This window comes from Lutjanus erythropterus, chromosome 15, assembly GCF_056507025.1.
Source record: "Lutjanus erythropterus isolate fLutEry1 chromosome 15, fLutEry1.hap2, whole genome shotgun sequence".
NCBI classification, from domain to species: Eukaryota; Metazoa; Chordata; class Actinopteri; order Lutjaniformes; family Lutjanidae; genus Lutjanus; species Lutjanus erythropterus.
The window spans coordinates 37,710,260-37,728,132 of NC_139331.1; the positions used below are offsets into that span (position 1 = coordinate 37,710,260).

Here is a 17,873-nt window from a genome sequence, read left to right on the forward strand (position 1 = left end):
GTTCTCTGCCTGCTAACGGGCTGCATTTAGTCCAAGGTGAGGACGATCAATAAGCAGCGTCTGAACAGTGATGGAGACTGACGAGGGCTCGGCTCCGACCTTTAGCTCATAATGAGACGCTCACGTGAAAATGTGTACCAGCTTTTTTTTTTTTTTTTTTATAAACACCAAATACAGCAAGAGTGACACCAAAAGCCCCGAAAGAACAAGAGTTTTCAGGAGGAAGTTTTTGCTTTCAAAGGTCCATATGTTTCATATTTTAGTCTAAAGGGGCTCAGTGACTTCATACAGTAGCTGGTCACTGTAGTTTTTAACATTACTCATGCAGAGGAAACTGTTTGTGAGCCGGGGACTATTTCCAGCAGCAGATTAATCAACAGTTGCCATGCTAAAGGTGTAGTCTTGTGGTGATGGTACCTTTTAAGTTGCTGTCACATTTTCACCACAGTATTTGAATGAGGGTTGGGTGATATTTAAATTGTACAACCAGCCATCAGCCAATCCATCGCACCCCTAACACCTCCTCCCATCCTGTCAAATTATTAATGTACGATTTATTCACATGAAAACATGTGAATGTAAAAAAGGCCATTTGTCATCATTTTTATTCAAAGCTTTATTCACCCAACTTAACCCTGAACTTAAAGTGTTACTATCTAATTTAAAAAGATTTGAAAGGACACGTCTCACCGCCACAGTCTCACTCCACAACCTCTGCCTGCCACCTGCCCAATATGAAGGCACGTCCAGTTTAGCCCTCCACTGTAACGGGTGTTCTTAGGACCCAAACGCAGAACTCTGGAAATCTGGGACAGTTGGTAATGACCTTTATCTTTACACAAGCAGAACAGGAACTTGAGATGACAAGGAAACACAGGTAACAGTTCCTTCTTCGGACTTGGAGCCCAAACACAGTCTCTGGGTGTCTGACTCGAGGAACGGGTGGAGTCAAACCTGGACACAGGACCGAGGGAGAAGACGTGAGCCTCCGGACCCGTTCGGTTCTGTTCTGTAGCAGGCAGGAGTGACAGAGAGAGGCGTACTGGAGGCAGAGTCGACGAGGCGAGGAATCCAAAACCAGAAGAGCCGGTCGGCGAAGCAGAGGAGCAGACGAGGAGCGTGCAGCAGGGAAGTCAGGATCAGGTGGAGGAGTCGGAGCCGAGAGAGCTGACAGAAACACGAGACGTCGAGGCAGAACTCGCGGTCGGGGACAGAAGGCTGGCAAGTTTACAGGGAGACAGGCGAGACAGGCGAGACAGGCAGGTCAGAGGCAGGCAGGGTCGGCAACAGGAGATCAGGCTGGTAAAAAAAGCTGCAAAGTCTCGCATGGAACAATCTGGCAAGGAGTGAGAGTCCTGGAGAGGCTTTATACTGGGCTGACTGGAGATGAGCTGCAGGTGTGTTAGCAGGTGAGTGGAAATTTACTGAGGCAGAGGGACAGGAGGGAAACTGTGACATCCACTAATTTGAATGACATCAAATTTTCTGCTGGATGTTGCACATTAATTATTTCTAACATAACATGGAGCTGTACACGTAGAAAACTGACAGCAGAGGAGAACCTACATCTTCACGCTGTATTTGTGGAGTGAGAACATGTAGACAGACTGTTACATGTGACATCTGACAGTCCTTCCAGGAAGCTGTGATTGCAATCAGGACAGTTAATAAGTTACCTTTGATTTTTAATGATTTTTAATTTCAAATGTTTCATTTTTTGCACCTTTCACTGTAATTTCATTTCACAAAATGCCTAAAAACATGCGTCACAATTTTTGAGAAAAAAATAGAAGCTGTTCTGAAATCAGGCATTTTAAGCCTCAACAATCCCAAAAAACACCTGCAAACCCCTTGGGGGACTGTCTGCACGATGGACAATGTGTCCCTGCTTATACTACACCTGTACAGGTAGGTCAGGCAGGTAAAAAAGATCAGCTGTTGAAACTTATTTCATACAACAAACATGAGAACTATGTAGATATATTTGTATATTTCTGTTTGTTTGTTTGTTTGTTTGTTTGTTTGTTTGTGTCAGCATGTGCTGATTCCTTCTTTTTTCTTTTCAGTCACAGACAATCTTTAAAAGCAGCAGATTATAAATTAGCTTCAGGACGGTCTGTGTCTGCAGGATGAGACGACGTCCTGCTGGATTTTAATATTCCTGAAACTAAATAAGCTGGTGGCTTTTCAGTGAATAAATTCAGATGTTACTGAACGGGACAGTTGAGCGTCTGACACCTCTGACTGTACCTGCAGCAGTCAGCTGTCTGTCAGAGCAGTGCAGAGTGGGTGGAGGATTCTGGGTAATAACACAGAGAGCCTGTCCCAGCCGTCACCTCCATCACTGTGTCTCCTGATCTCACCCGGCGAGGCTGCAGGTCTGAGTCCTCAGACTGGCTGAAGGAGGGGCCTCCTCGCTGTGGGTTTGATTTGCTCGCCGTTATGGTGATGAGGCCGTCACTCTCTCTCAGGGGAATTCACAGCGACACGGTTTCACCAAATTTCTCCGGCGAGGGTCGTTGGAAATGTGATTCAGGAGTCTCGGGGGAAATAATCATGCAAGGTGCTGCTGCTGTTTGCCCGTCAGGCAGAGTGATATCTGGAGCCCGTCAGACGCAGCAATAATCTGCACAGGGCCGAGCCGAGGGACGCCTGCGCCCTCCGGGTGACGCCGGGGGGGAGTCCGCTGGGGTTTATGAGGCCATTGTCACAGAGCGGTCACGCTCAGATTCAATGTCCTCATCACACAGATGGTGAACAACACAAGCTGCAGAGACGCCTGAGAGGCTGCAGCTCTGAGCTGCATCAACATGCTAACATGCTAATATTTAGCTAACGTTTTCTGAGTACCAGCACCACCTCCTCCTCTCCACACACTCACTGTCAGTTATCAACGCTCCTCATGAACAACAGTTTAACTCCACTATTCAGGACTACAGAGTTCTAAGAGTTCTCAGTGTTCTCAGTGAACTGTGTTCTAACATGCAGAATGTATTCAGAAGAAAAATCCTTTTCATTTCACACAATTTTTAAGGTTCTCTTAAGGTCCATGTTTAGGCTGAACATGAAGATTAAACTGTAATATGTCCTTTTATTTGGTCCAGCATGAATGTGAGGAACAAGATCTTTATCAGTGTAAGTTAATGTTCTGCACATGTGACTTGTTTAACATTTAAAAAAGTTGAAAAACAGCATAAAAGACAAGATGAAGATAAAAAAGACAACATTTCAATGTAATGCTTCAAAAAAATGAAAATGAAAATATGCTGATGGGAAACACAAATGATGACAGATAATTAGAGCCACTATTTGAGGTTCAAGATTTCAAGAATAAAAAGGAAAAAAGTCGTGAAATCATGATTTTATGGGAGACTCAACCACAGAGAAAGAAATTTGTTAGAAATGTCCTTCAGAGGACAACTTTATACTTTTATACTATTTTATTACAGGACATTTCAGAGCCTGAACTTTTTCACTGTTACTGCAGTAAACACGTTGAATCAGTATGAGTACTGACACTGAGTTTAAAATCTTTTTTCATTTCTCTGCTGTCACCTCCTCCTCCCTCATTTACCTCATGTCTCCCATCGTCTCTCTCGTCTGCACATGGACCTCATGTCTGCAGGAGTCTCACTGGGTCTCTACTGCCCCCTGCTGTCAGGTAGCAACAGATGCAGGATGATGTCACAGGTACTTTTTCAAACACACACACTTAATGTTTGGTTCAAAGAAACCATCAGGATGTTGTTTGTTCACTGGTGAGACTCAACAGTTTCTTCTCTGTTAGACTCTCAACTGTTTCACAGAAGAAGACGAAGAAGGAGAAGAGGAGGAGGAGGAGGAGTTCAGGAACAGAGAGACATAAAGAGGAGTATAGCACTGGTTGTACTGGTTGTACTGGTTGTAGTGGTTGTAGCGGTTGTAGCGGTGTCTTTGGAGGGGATGGGGGTTGTAGAAAAGGTTAAAGAGCAGAACATGATGGATATGATCTCATTAGAGGAGAGAAGCTGGGCTTTAATTTCCTGTGTGTGCTTCATCTTTATTAACGTCACACCGCCACTCGATGATCACACCTCCAACACAGAAACCAGAGAGGGAAATCGGGTCAGATCCCAGTTACAGACTGGTTTTAAGGCGTCCAGGAGAGTCAGAGTCGGGCTCAGGGACACGCTGGCAGCGCTGGGATCAAACCTGCAGCTCTGGTCCTGCAGGAAAACCACCTCTTTTTATTGAATCAATATGATTTTCTACAAATGTTCAACATGAATATTTAAAGATTGTTTTCAAATTCCACCTTTTGGACAAACTGTTTGAAATCTGAATTAAAGGTTCAAGCAGCGATGATCACTCCTCCACGCTCTCACATGTGTCGGGTCAACAAGGCTCTGAAATCTATTGTGTTTTGGACACCACAGGAAAGAGTAAATGTCACTTCCTGTCTCCTCTAGGGGGCATTACACAGTAAAGAACATATAAGTTCCTGTTTCCTGTTTAGCCCTAATCCATTTGTATAATTAATACTAATTCTTTCAGTTTCTCAGGTTCTTCACACTGAGGCTGGAGCTTGGACCCTAACCAGAACAAAGAGCAGCAACTCCTCGTTTGCAATAAGAGTAACACAACCATACAGACAGGGCTGCCTCTGGGTCTCCAGTGCTAGCTTATAGCTAAATATGTTGCTAACTGTTAGCTGGATTAATCTTATGTTTAAGTATTAATATCAGCAACATTTGGAACAGAACCAACCATGAATCAACTTACAGCTTCATGCACTCATCCACAAATAAAAGAAAAGTGCAGAATGTGTTGAATTTAAAATATTTCCGGTTTGCTGGTGATAATACAGACAGAACTTCAGACAGTCAATCAATCATGTTCTAGAATCCAGCTGAAAGGAACCTTAAAAAAATAAGGACCTTTCTGCAGGTTTTGTTGGACTGGACATTATTGCTGTTAATCTAATTAAGTTGAGTCATTAACATCATGAGTCTGAACACTGCAGCCATCAGTCACATGACAGGAGACTTTAGAGCAGAGCTCCACCCAACTGTCACATCCCAGCAACACCACCATCCTTCATCCGCTGTCCTGAAGGACAAACACAACATTATGTGTTAACATGTGAGGCAGCTTCAGTGTTTCTAACCCTCACTGTTTCACAAACCTCAAACACAACACGAATCTGCAGGGATGAATCCTGGAGTGCATTAACAGACACTCAGACTGGTAGACTCCCCGAACTGGTTACCTCCCAGCACTGTGTTACGTCTGAGCTGACTGCTGCTGTAAGATGTTTGTGATTCCACCAGAACCACTGCGTCTCTGCGCTTTGCTCTGTGGAGAATATGCACTGAGTCTATTGTTGACAGCTGACACATCAAGCTGCACAGAGCAGAACAAAGTTAAAGTCAAACAGGAAGCCAGAAACAGGAAAATGAAAATGAAGATTCTGTGCAGATGGAAAAGAAACTGTTACAGTATGTAGTGTAGGCACAAAAATCAGGGAGAATGATCCAATCAACAAAACCTGGAAAGTCAACTTAATCAGAAACACTGCTGGTGCAGCATGAAGAGGACGTGTAGAGGACAGATCAAAAGCATGTCACATACATGACGTGTCCACTGGATTCACAGTGTTAGATGAAGGGAATTCTGGGCCTTAATGACCTGAAGAGGTCACAGTCTGGGCCGACTGCACCAACAGGACTTACACCTGGTCTTAAGCTAAGTTGGTCGTCCCATCATGATATACCAGATACACCATCTAGATTAAAGCTTGTTCTCGCTAAGCCTAGGTGCAGATCTTACATCTAGTCAGGAGCGTTATGTCAAAATCTACTCTGGTTTGATTTTTCTCATCATTTTTCCATCCATCGTTTTCAGAAAGAAGGCTGCTGAGTCTGAACAGTGATGCATGTCCCCGTTATTCTGTCCAAGTTGACTACTTCTTCTTACTTGTCATCCCAGTACAGTTAGGACCAGTACAGACCAGCTGGTTTAATCCATCCCTGACGTTTGTTTACAGTCAAAATTCTATCACATTTTGTCCAATGGAAGAGAACTTCAGACGGCACTTCTGCATTGCTTATGGAACATGGGGACAACTGGGGGATTGATACAGATATTGATATAGAATATGTTTGTTTTTGTCCGACAGTGGACTCAGAGCTTGTTAGCCTGTTAGCTCAGTGACGTCACACTGAAGACTTTATAGAAGAGCTTCCCAACACCTGGAAACACAAGCTGAGGTGGAAACAAGTGAAGACACACACACACACACACACACACACACACACACACACACACACACACACACACACACACAGTAAAACTGGGTTGGCCCACACATTGAGGCTAATTGCCATAATTTGGTCTGAGTGGTCGACACAAACGTCTGCCTCTCAGCTGAGGCTGGCCAGGCGGGGTCAAAGGTCATGTCCAAGCTCAGCGCTGTGAGCAGCTGACTCCAGAGGAGGAGGAGGAGGAGGAGGAGGAGGAGGACACATGAACTCTGTCTTCAGTCTCACAGGGACAGATGGATGATGTCATCACAACATTACAGCTTTCAGTTTAGTCTTTATTTCATTCTTTTGATTAGTTTGTGTCTCCGTCTTTTACTTCAGGTTTTATGTTTTTATTTTACTGGACAACCGATGGTGACATTTAAACAAATTAATTGACAAGATTAAGGCAAGTAGAAAATCATTTATAGTGGTTTTGGTGACATTCTGTACTCAGAGAACAAATACTTGTTTTATAAAAGAAGAAAAGACATTGATTCAACTTGTTTACTGCAGTAAAAGTGGTTCAGGCTCTGAAATGTCTTCAAAGTATAAAAGTAAAAAGTCGTCCTCTGAAGGACATTTCTACTGAAGACAACAGAACTGAACCTCCGCAGAGTCTTTGTCTCTCTGTGTTTCAACTTGTTGCGTCGTTCTCATAGTTGTTGGTGTTGTAACATATTTTTGTCTTGTTAGTTTTATATCTTTTTTGTCTTGAAACTTCTTTTATGTCATTGTTTGTCTGTTATGTCTATATTTGTCTTCAGTTTCAGTTTTTCTGATTCAGTTTTACATTGTGGTTAGTTACATCTTTTACAACATTTGTCATCTTGTTATGTCTTTATTTTGTTGTCATTTTTTAAAATTTTCTTACGTCTTGTTACTTTTTTTACATTTTGTTATGTCATTTTTCATCTTCTTGCATCATTTTCCGTCTCGTCCCGTCTGTCCTGTGTGACGTCCTCTGATGGATCCACCAGTCAATCGTCTTTTCTGTGTCTTATTGTTTCGTCCATTTAACTTGAAATCAGTCTTGATGTCTGAAGGCGGCGCACAATGATGCAAATTAAAAATAATCAATAATTCACCTCAGAGTCATTCAAACTAAAGTAAGGAGTCTGTTTAGGAAACATGAGGAGGAGAAAGTTCAGATATTTGAGTTCAGATGTCGGGAGGAAAAGTAAAAAGTAATTTACAGATTTTTGTAAAAATATAAAGAACAATAACAAAGTATTTGTACTTAGTTACTTCTTGTCTCTGACTGCTGACTACTGACTGTGAACATGCAGGAGCCTTGATGAAGACGAGGTTAATTCAGTCCTTCGGTGGGGGAGGCTGAGGGGGTGAGACGGGTGACAACGCCGCCTGAGGTTGATTAAAGTTGACCTTGAGAGGTGAGGAAGAGCCAGAATGAGAAGTAATGACGGAGGAGAAGACTAAAGGAAATCAATGAGCCGGAGATCGATGACTATCAGATTTTTTTTATCTCTAATTTCTAAAGAAGACGAAGGTGGAGACGTTATTGATCCTCCTCCTCCTCCTCGTCCTCCGAATCAGTTGTTTCAGGTTATTAATTGAGAAGAAATGTTCAGCTGACTGATGGAGGAGATCGAGCCGACAGGCTTAAATCTAAACAAATGAGTGGGATGAGGACAAGCAGAGGGGATTGTGGGTAAATGTTCAGTCGGGGTCAGACTGCTGTCAGGCCGTGAGGACATGAAGTAGAAGAAATAATTTCATAAAATGTTAAATTTACCAGATAGATAATCTACGATCTTATAAACACAAAGTCTCTGCACAAACATAGTCGCAATATAACTTTTCCAACATGTGACGTCGTAACAACCTACCAACTGACAGCATGTTTCCTGAAACGTTGCTGCTATGTTGTACCAACGTTTCCATTACTTTTTATATTATTTTTATTATATATTTATATATAATAATATATATATTTATATATAATAATAATAATAATAATAATATATATATATATATATATATATATATATATATATATATATATATATATATATATATATAATTATTATTATAATTATTATAATATTATAAATAACAGGAAACTTGATGCAGAGGACAGTGAACAGACGTAACACTGTGATGTTTCAACAACAGGATGGTATTTGTATGTTGCTGTAATGTTGATACAATGTCACACATGATACATGACAGGATATTGATATTGATTGATTGATGTACACTGTGCAGTGGCTTAAAAATCTCTTTTATTTTCCAGTGGATGACTTTTCTTTTTGTCTTTGGAAAGACCTTCAAATGAGCGGTGAATCATTTCTTAGCAAAAGGTCATCAGGGACTCAAATGTGAAGAACACAAACTGTTTGACTCAGAATAAGAGATGTAGCAGCGTCGCACAACACTGGACCTTCAGCACATTAAACATGTGGTTAACGTGAAGCCGCAGCACTTTGGTTGGGTTCAGCAGCTCTGGGTGATACAATGACACTGATATATAAATGTTATAAATAACAACACACAAGTTGTAGAAACATTTCCCAGCAGCCCTAGCTTATTCATGTGACAGGATCCCAGCACAGTTACAGCTGTTGTGAAGCAACCAGCCACATGTCAGCCGTCCAATCAGGACTGTGCTTTCTCTGTGTCTTTGTGAGGACTGGTGTGTGTTTATATGAACATGACTCATGGTAAACTGGGTTTGTATGATGTTTATATGGCTCAAACAGGTGTATTCACTGTGTGACGTTGACTTATTTAGCTAATCAAACTAATATTGATTACTCTTGCTGTGGGCACTAACTGATAAGTACTGCCTTCATTTGTGGTTTGTATTTAGAGGTTGTTTTTCTGTTTTTTTTGCATCATTACTCAGTGACATTCGGAGGGCAGTAGGGTGATGAGTGTAAATGGTTAGCAGGCTGCACTGAAGGTCAAGTTCATGAATAAGAGCTATTGTTTCTGTTGGAGCTCCGTCTTGTGGCCTGTTTCAGTCTAGCACACATGTCAAACTAACCTCTGGCTCCAGTTTCTGAAGTGTGACAGTTTCCTGTTGTTTTATGTTGGGGGGTTATGGACTCTATGTCGAGCAAATAGACATTTGAAAACATCACTTTGGACTCTGAGAAACTGAGATGGACATTGTCCATCATTTATGAATTCATTCTAGTCATGATCTGTTGTTTTATTTGTGCACTGACTTGGGAAAAATCATCAAGCAGAAACTTTAAATCTTCTCTGTGTTTGATGTTCAGTGATGGAGCACGAGTATTCAGAGGGTCACAGTTTGGACATCAGTCTCTGCTGATTGGCCGGAGCTGCAGTGATCGGCGTGGGCCGACCCCAGAGGCGAAGCCGGCTGACTCCTCCGTCCGGGCTGATGATGAGACGAACGTGAGTGACGGGTTGGCTCAGAGTGAGCTCAGTCTCGCTGTACAGATGTCTGTGATGAGGACGAAGCTGCAGGACAGACAGCAGGTAACAATCAAAACAGTCTGATACAATAAAATGATTTCATAGATGAAGTAAACTTACTTTCTGAGGGGGAAGAAGGACCTGCCATTTCCCAGAATTCCATTTGTTTGTGATGCCCTGAGCTTCCTCCTCGGGGGTCAAAGAACAGGCCTCGATCCTGCAGGAGTCTGGGAAGTTTCCTGGATGGAGAGACATCAGTGGAGCGTCACTTTCTTTCTTCTGCTCCTGAATGAAAACTCATTTTGTAAAACAACAGCTGAGGTGTGTGTCGACCTTTGAAGTGGTTGGTGTCGACCTCGATGCTGCTGATCAGTCCAGGATGACCGAGACGAAACACGGCCCACTCCCAGCCGGGAACCTGCAGGATCCCCTGCTGGTCCACCTGCAAGACGAGCAGCCGGGAAACATTTGAACTTTTATTCATGTTCACACAGACGCACCGTTTAAAGAAAAGAAGAAGAAGATGGGAGGAGGAGACACCGTGAAATATGAGAGGACAGTTTTTGGTTATGGACAGTTGGTTATGTCTTTTTTGTCTGGATTCAGCTTTTATGTAGTTTTTTGTCTTTTAATGTCACTTTTCATGATTACGTCATTTTCATTTTGATAAGTCATTTACTGAATTATTTGTCTTTTTAAATAATATTTTCATATTTTTAGGCCTACGTCTTTGTTGTGTTGTTATGTGTTGTGACACCTTTTTCATAGTTTGTCATCTTGTAACGGCATACACTGTTCAATAAACATTAAATATTGAAATACTGAAGAATATTAAGTGAAAATTAAAATATATATCTATACAACCTGCTGCCATTATAAAGCTTTTTTTCAGTTGTGGACAAAAGAAGCCATTTGAAGATGTCGTCTTGGACTTTGGGAAACACTAATCAATATTCTCTGACATTTTATTGACTAAACAGTTAATTGATTAGTGAAGAAAATGATCAACAGATTGATGAATAATTAAAATAATAGTTACAGGAAAACTTAATATTAATGAGGTATTGTTTCCATGACGTACCAACTGTGACAAACAGATTTTTACTTCTTTTGTATTTTGTCCGATAAACATTTGGATTTCAAAAAGAGTGAAACAGTGAATGTTCTGGTATTTATTTGTCATGTGTCAGGCTTTACAGTGTGTGTGTGTGTGTGTGTGTGTGTGTGTGTGTGTGTGTGTGTGTGTGTGTGTGTGTGTGTGTGTGTGTGTGTGTTTATGTTTAAACCTTCAGGTGTTTGGGTCTGTCTAGTCTGCGGGCTGTTTCCCATCCATCAGCCATGTTGAGAGCTCGGCCGAGACCTGAAATCACATCACACCAGAGTCACCAGTGTCACCAGAGTCACCAGTGTCACCAGTGTCACCAGAGTCACCAGTGTCACCAGTGTCACCAGTGTCACCAGAGTCACCAGAGTCACCAGTGTCACCAGAGTCACCAGTGTCACCAGAGTCACCAGTGTCACCAGTGTCACCAGAGTCACCAGAGTCACCAGAGTCACCAGTGTCACCAGTGTCACCAGAGTCACCAGAGTCACCAGTGTCACCAGAGTCACCAGTGTCACCAGAGTCACCAGAGTCACCAGTGTCACCAGAGTCACCAGTGTCACCAGAGTCACCAGAGTCACCAGAGTCACCAGTGTCACCAGTGTCACCAGAGTCACCAGAGTCACCAGAGTCACCAGTGTCACCAGTGTCACCAGAGTCACCAGTGTCACCAGAGTCACCAGTGTCACCAGTGTCACCAGTCCTCCCACAGTCAGCTGGCAGTCCAGTGAGACTGACTCAACATAATGTGAAGTTAATGCACTAAATGTTTCTGCTGATTCCAACCAATCATGTTGCGTGGATGCCCAAAATGGGCATCGCTGTAGCCGAGGCAGACTCCACCATTGGTCAGAGCCACCAGGTCAACGTCCTGGTGGGCGGGGCCAGTTGACCAGTCTCTCTGCCCGACACCGTACACCCGCAGCCTGGCTATCCCGCCATCTGATGACACAAAGACACACTGAATATTATATGTCATGACTCTGTGTGTGTGTGTGTGTGTGTGTGTGTGTATGTGTGTGTGTGTGTGTCTACCTGGATACATGTTGAGACGCAGGTGTGTGACTCTGTGGTTGAAGTTCACCTTGAAGTAGTTATGGCAGCTGTCTAAGTATCCAGGCTGCAGCTTCGACACACACACCAGCTCAGGCCACGCCTCTGAGCCCAGCTGCCAATCAAACCACACATTACAGGTGAGTCATGTTAAACGTCACTGTTTGGAGTTGTCCAGCAGTCTGTCAGTGTTGCCATGGTGACCACCTGGATGCAGTGGTCATACTTTGATCACCATCCAATGTTACCTTAGCGACAGCTGCCAGCTGACTGTCAGAGGCGGCCATGCCAGTTCGGTCTCCCTCCAGGGTGAAGGTCGGCGGTTTGTCTGATGAGGAACGTGAATGTTAGACCAACAGCTCCTGTGTTCTGTGAGTCAAAATGATGGATTTTGTCAGTGCTGTTTGGTTGGTTTGTAGCGAGTGATATTTGTCTTATGTAACGGCAGTTTCCTGTCAGGACATCTGTCTGACAGAAAGGTAAGGAGGTGAAAATATTCTGAAAATAATGTACACTTAAACTGATATGAATTTTTTAGGTGTCTAAAATAGATGTTGCTGCTGACTCTGTCCACAGCAGGACGTCAGCTGAGCTTCCTGCACTGGTTCTCCTGCTGCTTCTCCAAACTGACCTCCATCTGCTGAAGGTAAAACACTGACTGTGGAGAAGCACCTCATATAACCACACTGCAAATAATCTGAACTGTCCCTTTAAAATATTTGCCAAATTTAAGATCTTTTGTTTCAATGGTTTTTATGCTTCTGCACCATTTTAAACAAACAAATTCATTTGCCGCCTGCAAACAGACAAAATCTAAAGACACTGTAGAATATGTCAATAAATAACAGTTAATTAAATATGTAATAAAACAAAAACAAACAGTTGAATCCAGAACAAAGATCAGATATTTATTGATCAGACTGATCAGCTTTAATGTTTGTAGTAAATCTGCAGTCGTTGTGTTTCATGTTTCTCTCTGTGATCCATCATCTTTTCTTCTAACACTCAGTCAGTGTTTGTGAACTGAGACACTAACTGTTGAAGTTTTAAAGGTCAATTCTGTCTCATTCTTTCTTGATATTCGTCTTCAGCTGATCAACAGTCCACAGTCTCTGTTGTCCTGTTTTGTCCTTCATGATGCACCACACATTTTCAATGGGAGACACGTCTGGACTGCAGGTCCAGGTCTGGACTGCAGGTCCAGGTCAGTCTAGGACCTGAACTCTTTTACTATGAAGACACGCTGTTGGAACACGTCCACAATGTGTCTCAGCATCGTCTCTGAAATAATCAGGGACGTCTCTGAAGAAGACGTCAGTGATGGCAGCATATGACGCTCCAAAATCTTAACAAGGCCTTAACAGATGTGACAGTTACCCATGATGCACTGGGCACTAACTAAAAAAAAATACTAAATAAAATGAAAATTACATAAAAGTTGTAACAAAACAACGTGTCTTCACATGTTTGGACCCATTCTTTAATAAGTGATCAATCTGGCATTAATTTTTCCAATAAGTGATTAATTTGTTTGGTTCATAAAATGTCAGAAAATGTTTCTTAAAGTCCAAGATGACGTCCTCAAATGTCTTGTTTTTTTCCACAACTCAAAGATATTCAGTTTACTGTAAGAGAGGAGGAAAGAAACCAGAAAATATTCACACTTAAGAAGCTGAAATCAGAGTTATGACGTTTTTGTCACCTGTGGAATTGTGGAATTTTCCAAATGTGTTTTTGAACTTTCAGTTATTTGATGCTCTTGTCAAAACTTTTTGTTTTTTAAATAGAAACACTGTATATTTACAAAAACAATAAAGTTTCAACTTTTTTCTATTTTCTATTCAATAGAAGTCATAGAGATTTTGGAGGTTTGTACCCAGACACCCGGCCTGGATGGAGACGTGTGGCGAATGGTTTCCAGTGAAGAAGGACGTGTCGACATCAAAGCCGTGGATCAACCCTGGAACTCCCAGCTGGACGATGCACCAGTCATGACCTTCCAGAAAAAATCAGACAGAAACACAAACAGAAGCATGATGTTTTTGTTGCTTTGACCTCAAGTCCACAAAGATAAAACAGACGCTCTTCTCAATACTATGATTCCACCAGCAGATGGAGGCCGACTGTTGATCCTTTCCTGTGTCATGCAGATGAATACAGAAGGACTGGAATCAACTCAAAATGAGCCAGAATTCATCAGAGCAGCCAGATACTGACCAGGTATTCTCTTCCTCCTTGTCTCCCATCCATCCATCCACTTTCCAAACTCGGTGAAGGCAGAGGCGATGAACTGTGGCGGCTCTCTCTGTACAAACATACATATTTATATGATTAACAGGACAAACCAGCATCTTGAGCATGAAATCTTTCAGTTCATGTATAATACTGGTGATATTTTCTATCATAATAAAAAACATAAGAACAGAGGAAAAATAACATCAGACTTTTAAAAAATAAATAATAGCATAAATCACCAGAACTGAGACTCACTTCCTCCTGACAGTAACAGTGATATGAGTCATATGTGCGGCTGTGTGTCCTGAACCTGACATGGTGGATCAGAGTTGTACCTTCAGCAGGTTGGCAGCAGGAGCGAACCACTCGTCCGAGGCAAAAATAACCTGAGAGAACAACAGGAGAACTTTAATTCAATGCAAAACAAACCAGGTCACATCACACAGCATCACCCTTTAAAGAAAAGCTGCACTAACTGACCCTTTGCTAAGCCCCGCCCTCCTTAGTTACTGTTGCTGTGCCTGCCAAGTTTTCCATTCTTGCACTGCATTTTGCAGTTTACAGTGATAATGGTGGCAGATTTAACATCAAAATTGGGATTAACTGTTGAAACATGAACATAAACAAAAGCAGCTTCTCATTTCCAGTTGATGATGGCAGATTTTGTCACTAAAATAACGACTGACAAGCAGATTTCATAAGTGTAGCTGGCTGATGTAAGCTAATGCTAATGCTAACTCAACTTAAGTCAGCTGAGAGTCTCCTGCTGAAGTTTTATTGTTTCCATCTGACACATTTAAAAAGAAGAACGCTGTGAAAGTGTTCCCATGCACTTGTGTAACTTGCACACATGCATATATTTCTGCCTGTATCATTGCGCTCCGTCTTTACTTAACTTTAATTCTTGCAGCTGTGACCACATGCTGGGGATAATAATTCACTCCACTTCCATGGAAATTCCAGCTGGAGTGATGAAATGTACAAAACCTGTCACTCATGGTGTCGACTAAAGTGTCTCTAAAGCAGCACAATAATGACAATTACCAACTTAAACCAACTTAAGTCTCAGCAATGCATCATGGGCATTATGCAAATGAGGGCTGTGTCCCGGCATTGTATTGGCAGCACAAGCCTGAATCCGACAGCACCCCACAATGGACGCCATGAACAGTGAACAGACCTTGCAGATAATCTAAAGTTCAGTTCCAGCCTCATGTAAACTTACACATAACACCAGTGATAATAATGATAATAATCATTTCTGCATGCAAAAAGATGATTATTAAAAGTTTCCAACAGAAGTGAAATAAGCAAGTGGTCTGTTTTTCACCCGGCCCCTCAAGGAATCAGAATCGACGACAACCAGGTAATGTCAGAGTTCTCTGCTGCTAGAAAAGATAATGTGCTGAAGTTCTGGTGTGGCATTTTATGAGTCGCCTCGCTGGCATGTGAAGCCTGACTATTTATTTACTATTAGAGTGATTCTGTAACTCATCTCTAAGGTTGAACTGGGTTATTCAAGTAATGCATAAACAGCTCAGCAGTGGTAAGTACAGAAGGTAGTTCTACACAACTTGTGCAAAAGACTGCAGCAATTATTTGTTCTACTCTGACTGCAGCTACTGTAATGCACTGATACCTGCTCTCTAACTGTCCAGATACACTCAGGAAATATTTGCAGAAGCCCCCAGCTTTTCCCTCTCTGAAATGAACCTGGTGCTGTTGACTCTGTCAGCTACATGTAGAAAAAATCCTGTTGTGTGTGAACTATACTGTGGATAACAGGATAACAGATAGAAGCTTATAAAAATGTGCAGGGAGAACATTTCAGTGAGGAATTCAAGGTAAATATAAATATATTTTTATATTAGCTGGTGCTCTTATTAAAAAAATCTCCTGGTGACCAACATGTTGTGTCTGTTGACTGATGAGAGAAGATAAACAAGTGGTCAGTAAACAAGTTTCTTGTTTTTTATCTGCATCATTGTCCACAGATCAATGCAACATCATGACAGGCTGTAAACTTTACAAACTGAGTCTCTAAATCACCACAAACCACAAAACTAACAGTGATGGAAGCAGAGAAGAGTGATAGAAACGGAGCGCAGCTGATGCGCCATCAGACACTTCACCAGAGCGCACTGCGGAGCGCAGGACAGCTGATGCTTGTTTTTGTCTCTGATAGGCTCAGATTGTTCTTGTTTGTGGAAATGGAAAGGATCACTACAGTCAGAGAGATTTTGTTTAACTAGAAACTTTTTTTTGCTTTGTTTATTCGGCCTATAGTCTGGTGAGAGATGCTCCTCATGTCTGCTGATTTAATAACTGAACTATAGGAGGAAGCACATGTTTACTTTCTCTTAATTGTGGGAAAATCTGATGGTTTTACATCACGGATGATGAAGGTCTTGAGTCTTAGACCAGAGATATACTTGCTTGGACTATGTATATGCATATGCACCCCTATGCATCCATACACATCATGGCTGCCTCACAGATTCCCACATCCATGTTGAGTGATGGTTCTGTGCATAAATTCTGTCCTAAATTAGCAGTAAACGAACAGAAAAGCAAAAATACGTGGTTAAAAAGCATGTATGTATGTATGTCTGTAACCTTACTGGTAAAACATACTCAGTTACTGCAGGCTCATATCAGAATTTAACATGATGAATTTAATGAGTGGAAAAAAGGAAGAATTGTCAAATATTAGTATTGGACAGCCAAATGTAATTTGACCTTATTCACTGTAAACGTCTGAGAATAATTGTAGAAAATAATGTGATAATACTTTAGTACATTAACATGCTTACATCTGTGCACATACTGTAGGTATGTTGACTAAATGTCTTTTGGTGGTGGTGGATGCAAATACATGCACGTATTTAATGACTTTATTTGAATGTGGTCTGTTAGAATGACTCACCTTCCCACCGACGGCGTCACAGACCAGATCATTAAACTGCAGGAAGTCCGGCTCTGCTGCTGCCTTCACTGCTGCTCTCCTCTCTGCCATGTTCAGTTTCTACTGAAGTTTCTGCTGGAAGGTGAAGAGAAATGAGAAACCGCTGCAGCCTGAAGCCTGAAGAGTCCCGGCAGACAGGTTCTGTCCTGCAGGACAAAGTTCATCTGCTGCAGAGTCACAGACAGCAGGCTGTTTATTCAGAGGGGGGGGGGGCAACAGGCCACCAGCATGTGTCAGTCATTTATAACACTGTCTATAATCTTCAGCTTATCAACTTTTTTTGACCAAATATTTTATTTATTTATTTTTATTTATTTATTTATCAGACAGTCTCACTGAGATAAGATCTCTTGCTAAAAGAGAAAGAAACGTTCACCAGAAACAACACAAATACACAACAAACACAACAATAAAGAATCAATAAGTGGTAGATGCAGCAAACAGCACACAGGTGTCAGAGGCTAACAATGCTATTTACATCTGGAGGCGTAAATAGTCATTGTGGCGCACTTGCCTTTATTCCACTGGGCATAGGATGTGGAAAGGGTTGTGGTTGATACTGAAGGGCTGGAGCGAAAGATTATGGTTATGATTGGCCTGTTGCTGCATCTGTGGAGAAAACGTAGGTCATGGTAGGTCACTGAGGCCACTTGGTGTAGTGGTACCAGTCTTTTCTGCCTGTGTCCTCTGCCCACTGGTCCAGCAGTCATCAGACTCCAAACCTGAAATAATGAGGTGATTAGTGGAGCGCTGTTGGAAATGTCTTAGGGGAGTTTGAAGTCTGCCTTCCCAAATGTTGTATTGGTGCTGTTTTAGTCAAGGTCGAGGT

The 17,873-nt window shown here is 41.9% G+C and overlaps 1 protein-coding gene across 1 annotated transcript; it reads right to left on the reverse strand.

Annotated features, from left to right (window-relative positions):
* Positions 1–9,405: 9,405 nt before the first annotated feature.
* allc (allantoicase) lies at positions 9,406–17,197 on the reverse strand. Its single transcript, XM_084736794.1, has 11 exons — positions 17,006–17,197; positions 14,415–14,465; positions 14,062–14,149; positions 13,721–13,840; positions 12,093–12,172; positions 11,827–11,959; positions 11,578–11,733; positions 10,976–11,049; positions 10,023–10,131; positions 9,810–9,928; positions 9,406–9,734 (listed from the first exon to the last, which is right to left on the reverse strand). Exons 1-11 carry the CDS (start codon positions 17,093–17,095, stop codon positions 9,555–9,557), a joined length of 1,200 nt encoding a protein of 399 aa, XP_084592920.1. The 5' UTR covers positions 17,096–17,197; the 3' UTR covers positions 9,406–9,554.
* Between the last annotated feature and the right edge of the window lie 676 nt (positions 17,198–17,873).